The sequence below is a fragment of the Alligator sinensis genome, unplaced genomic scaffold, assembly GCF_000455745.1.
Source record: "Alligator sinensis unplaced genomic scaffold, ASM45574v1 scaffold817_1, whole genome shotgun sequence".
NCBI lineage: Eukaryota > Metazoa > Chordata > Crocodylia > Alligatoridae > Alligator > Alligator sinensis.
In genome coordinates, this window is record NW_005843128.1 from 103,592 (window position 1) to 109,051 (window position 5,460).

The 5,460-nt window shown below is 44.2% G+C and overlaps 1 protein-coding gene across 7 annotated transcripts in view; it reads right to left on the reverse strand.

Annotated features, from left to right (window-relative positions):
• Window positions 1–3,281: 3,281 nt before the first annotated feature.
• The window catches only part of FEZ1 (fasciculation and elongation protein zeta 1), a 226,388-nt gene continuing 224,209 nt past the window's right edge, over window positions 3,282–5,460 (reverse strand). For all 7 annotated transcript variants that reach the window (XM_025193905.1, XM_025193906.1, XM_014526699.2 and 4 more), the window contains one exon: window positions 3,282–3,650. In XM_025193905.1, the coding sequence (XP_025049690.1) occupies window positions 3,634–3,650 (17 nt within the window). In that variant the 3' untranslated portion in view covers window positions 3,282–3,633. The remainder of the gene's footprint in view (window positions 3,651–5,460) is intronic.

The following is a 5,460-nucleotide window of genomic DNA, read 5'->3' on the forward strand; positions in this document are numbered from 1 at the left end:
ATGGTAAGGGAGCTGGGGTACATGACTGATGAGGCAAGATTGAAGGAACTGGCTTTATTTAGTCTAGAGAAGAGAAAGCTGAGAAGGGACTTAATAGCAGCCTTCAAGTACCTGAAGTGGGGTTTGAAGAACATGGAACTAAACTGTTTTCATTGCTGGCAGATAACAGAACAAGGAACAATGGTCTCAAGTTGCAGCAGGAAAGATTAAGTTAGATATTAGGAAGAATTTTCTCACTAGAAGGGTAGTGAAACACTGGAATAGGTTACCCAGAGAGGCGGGGGGAGGTTCATCCTTGGAGGTTTTCAAAACCTGGCTAGATAAAGCTTTGTCTGGGATTATCTAATTGGGGATGGTCCTGCTTTGAGTAGGGGGTTGGACTAAATGACCTCCTAACTTTCTATGATTCTATATGTAAATTGTGAATTCCTTAGGTGCAACAAGTTGCCTAAATATTTGGCTTACTTTTTATTGTGTTGGCTTTGAACATGAGCAGGAGTTAAACTATAAGGGTGAACTTCTTGATGTGTCAAAATTGCAGTTTTTAACTGCTTAATTGACACTTTTAGCACTTGCACTCAAGCAATGATTTAACTTCCGTTTAGCGTGGAGTCACAAGTGCATGTGTGTAGCCTGAGTACTTACAGTGGGCTACATATTGGCTTGGTTCATAAGCAGCTACATATGTTTGTACCAGAGTTTAGTCCAGGAGAAAGTAGAGAAAGGAGTAGGAAAACAGCTTCCTGTTCACTTGAGGATTAACACACTCACCCAGGAAGCCAGAGACCCAGGGTTTAGGTCCCCTCACTCAGATAAGATTTGTGCCTGTGTCTCTGATTTGTAGCTTAGTGCTTTAGTGCCACAGATTAGGCATTATCCAGTGTATCTAGTGCCCATTTGGAGGCAGAACCATTGACCCTTGTTTTTAATTGTCATTAGACAAAATGAATTGATAAAATTGGATAAAATGAAGTGAGTTATTTTCCCTGATGAGGCAGAACACATGCCTGAACTAGGCCTCAAAGTCTGCTCTCTTTTAGGTCAGCATCCCTGGCACCAACTACCTCCTTTTGTGGCTGTCCAGGGTGACAAAAGGAACAACGGGGAGAGCAATGCTTAATGACTAACCCATAGTGTGTGGCTGGAAAAAATGCTAGGAACTCATCAAGGAGCAGGTCCTAGCCCTAGGTGGGTGAAAAGGAAGCAAGAATACAAGTATCAAGCTTCCTGGGCAAAAGCCCCAATCTTCAGCTATTGAACTAAACCAAGCTTTTCAGCAGGCCTGCAACAAATTAGTTCTGCAGCCCCACAAATGTCATTTATTATCCCCTTCATCTGCTTGATATGCTTCTCTGTGTTCTTCTCCCAGCTCTGTGTTCCCTACTCAGTTTGTTTTTTGGATTCTACTTCTTGCCCCATCTGCTTCTATGCTGCCTGTCCCTTCCCTAATCTGTCACATGCCACTCACAGAGGCTGTCTATGCCACTTGGGGTGCCTATGCCACAGGTTGGACACCCCTAGATTAAACTGTGGAGGGGGGGAGGGTCTTCCTCCTCCTTTGGAATCAAACACCTACTATGACACTAGATATAGGCACATATCCAGACTGGGCATGCATATGTAGATGCCTGACCAGTGTATGCCTGACTGCATATGCTATTTACAGGTACATGATTATGCAGCCAAACTGCAGGGTAAGTTGAATTGCTCCCTGCACATGTCTTACTTGTGTGGTTAGAAAAGTAGATGCACAAAGGAAGACAAAATTCCACCCACCATACCTAAGTGAGTTTTTGCCAGAAAACGTGAATGCCTATGAACTACAACCTGCATACCTGGCATATGAACTTTATGACACCTCAGGGATTAGTCAGCGTTTTTTGTGGACTGCTCACTTGGATTTAGGCAGTTAAATTCCACCTATGGTTCAATGTAGTGACCTGTGTTTTTATTTGTATCTGGCTTCCACTTAATCAGCACAGTTAGTAATAAGGTACTTCTAGGCATACCCAACATATGGAGAGTGATAGTTATAACTTAGCTTGTGTACAAATATTCAAATAATCTGGGACATTTCTCCTAGGTTTGTTCTCCTGGTAAAGAAACTTACCCAGAGCCACATATACAGACATTCAAATGCTGAGGTCCTGACAGTGTAGAGCCTGAGAGGACCGGGGGTGGGGGCGAGTACTGTATACACAACTTGTGTTCTGCAGGCTCCCTTAGTATGCCTGGTGATAGATGGCAGCAGTTGCATAGGGAAGCCCTGATTGGCTGACCCAGGCTGTCCATGGTAACCTGTGTTTCCTTGCAGTACAATGATGGAACTGTGAAGGGAGCATGTTCTTCTCCTTGCTGGACCAGCAAAGTCCAGTGAGCAACATACTATCTCACTGGAAAGTGGTGTGAGGTGATCCTAGAGGACAATGCTTTCTTCTGAGAGAATCCAGAGCAGGTACAGACATTCTCTCTCCTAAGAGAAACTCTCCAGGGAGTGATTTAATCCTAGTTTACCCCAGGTTATTTTTACTTGGAGTGGCCATTTTTACTCTAGAAGAAACAGCCTGAACATCTTTACACTTCTGGTTTCTCCTGAGGTAGAAGAGACTCCCCCAGGAAAAAGTGAATACCTTCATGAGGCTTGGTGACTACATTTCTTTTATGAATCTAACCCTTTGAGTTGAAAGAAGTGGCTAAGCTATGATAGAAAATGTGAATCCATGTATATGGATTCTTATCTCTGTGTAGACCAAGTGGGAAAATGGACATACAAACATTCATTGGGAAGAGCAAATATGAGGATTTTTGTATTTATCAAATAGTGTTAGGTTCAATTATAAGGATCCTCTGAAGATTGCTATTCCTGCTACATAATTATTCTGAGTAATATATGGACTTCAAGCCAGATGAGTTAGTTAATACAAATTCACTGCAGAGAATCAATAACAAGTTAAAGGCTTTACCAATGGTGTACCTGACATAAGTCTAGATGGATAGGCATTCAAGGGTAGTGAGTTGTCCTAGAACATTCTTTAGATACTATTTTTTCTAGTTCTATATATTAGTATATATGCAATTGCCAGTTCTCCTGAGAATTACCATTGTGTGGTTAGCATATTGTAAAACAACTTCCTTGCTCACAAGAACTGCTTTCAGCCAAGGAATATTCAGAATTTTCTTTGCCAAAGTTTAGATTCATTTGTCTGTTTCAAGGGCTACACAATCCAGATATCAAGATCTGAATTCAGAGATAGAATAGACAACTGCTCTTCCAAGAACTATGACAACTTTTAATTAAATGCAAGTTTATTTTCAATATTTCAAAATTAGTGTCATAGTATGAAGTGTTTCAGGAAGCTGAACCAAGAGAATACATAGTGCATGGTGAAGTACTGTCTCTTCACTATGGTAAGAAGCAAAGAGAAAAATTAGCAGTACCTGTCTTCACTCATGCATTTAATGAGTACTCAGACTAGAAGCTGACAGCAAATGAACTTTTTTTGCTCATGTTTAATTGTGGTTAATGCTATACATTTTAAAATACATGTGTTAGAGTTTACATTGAATCATGCAGTCCCTGTGATGGAATGATTCTGGCCTTGTTTCTTGTAGAGTTGCAGTTCCACAGGTAGATTAGGTAGGGCAGAGTACTAGAACAGAAAAAACAAGATAATTAAGGACATGGCTACTTTACCATGAGTCAGGAAATATTTAATCTCAGAGTAGTGCAGAGTCTGAGAACACTGGCAAACAAGGCCACTATTTTTACAGAACTACTGAGCAACTTCTACAGAGCAACATTACTACCATGCACTGACTCTGCAATAGTTCAACCAATTCACAGAATAATTCTGGGAAGTATATAGTTGCACTGCATCCCCACCTAGCCCTCCTGTTGCAGATGAAAAACTATATTGTTAATCTTTACCACAGTTCCTAGTACAGCTGCTCAGAGCAGGTGCATCAATATGTTATAGAAGAGACTCTTTGGTTTGTTCCACTCCCTGAATAGCACTACCGACAGCACAAATGTTGTAAAATTGATTGTGTGCAGGAGACCAGCATGGGCTTTATACATCACTCAAGTTGCAATATAACCCACAAAACAGAGTGTTGTGCTGGCTCTCTACTAACTTTAAACAAACTAACTTGTCTGCTTGAATCTAATATGGCCCTGAATTTTATTATTATTTTCTATGTATAGAATTCAGTTATTTGAGGGTCATTAATTAATTCCCCACCACTGCTGAAGGGGGACAGGCAGTGGGAATGCATGTGGTATAGGGAGGTCAAGCAGCTTGGCCCCAGCTTATGCCTGCCTCTCACCTCCACTGCCCCCTGCCTTCCCCCCCGATAGCTTCTGGGATCCTCCATTTTTCCTTCAACCTCTGCTCCCTCCTTTTTCCACTCCACCCCTTCTTACATTTGTTCCATAAAGGCAGGCTGTGTCACTGTTCTAGCCTGGGGCATTAAAAATGGCCTCAGCCCAACCTCCCTAGCAGTAGTGCAGCAGTGGCCACACATAGGGGGTGCACAGGGGTGCACATGCACCCCCTGAGAGCACTGGTACACCCCCTGACAGGCCATGCTCCCTGTGAGTGCCAGCTGGGGAGTTGGAGTGCTGGATGAAGTGCCACGGCCAGCTCTGGGAGTGCTGCAGTCACTTCCCAGTCAGCAAGATTTGTCACAGGGGGACCCCCCTGGTCACGGACTTGTTGCTGAGGGGGTGAGGCACGAGTTGCCTATGTGGTACAGGATGTGCACCACTGCTACAGGGCCAGGCTGGAGCTGTGCTCAGTACCCCAGGCTACAGTGTGCACAGAGCCTGCCATAGTGGAGCAAAGGTAAGGGGGGGAAGAGAGGGCCAGACAGGGGATCAGAGGCTGTGTGTGTGGGGGGGGGACAGGGGAAAGAGATTGTAGTGGGGAGATAGCAGGCTTCAGAGGAGTCAGGGTGGGAGAAAAACAGCAGCTATGACTGTGGCCAGACCCCAGGTAGGGACTGAAGCCTGAGCCACAGTAGCTGGCTGCCCCCTACCACCCTTGTACAAAATTCCAAGACAACCCCCCTCCCCATGTTAAATGGATAAAAAATCTCTTCTTGGAATGGAGTAAAAATGGTACCTGTCTCTCTACATATGGGGCATTTTACCAATACAGGCAACCCACAGGCAACCCCTGCTTAGTGCTCTTAATTGGTTCCAGAAAAACGGTTAAGTGGAACCACAGTAAGCAAAACCCATTTGCCCATAGGAATGAATGTAAATATAGATAATTGGTTACCGCTGTTTCTTGTTGCTACTTCTGACCTCCACCACCGCCTCTCCTCAAGAGCCCGCTTCCACTCCAGTCCCACATGCCAGCCCAGGCCTGCACTCCTGCTGCCCCACCCTGGGCCCCTGCTGGCCCTAGCCCCTGGCACTGACATAGACCCTGCACTGATGCTTGTGCCCCCCTCGCT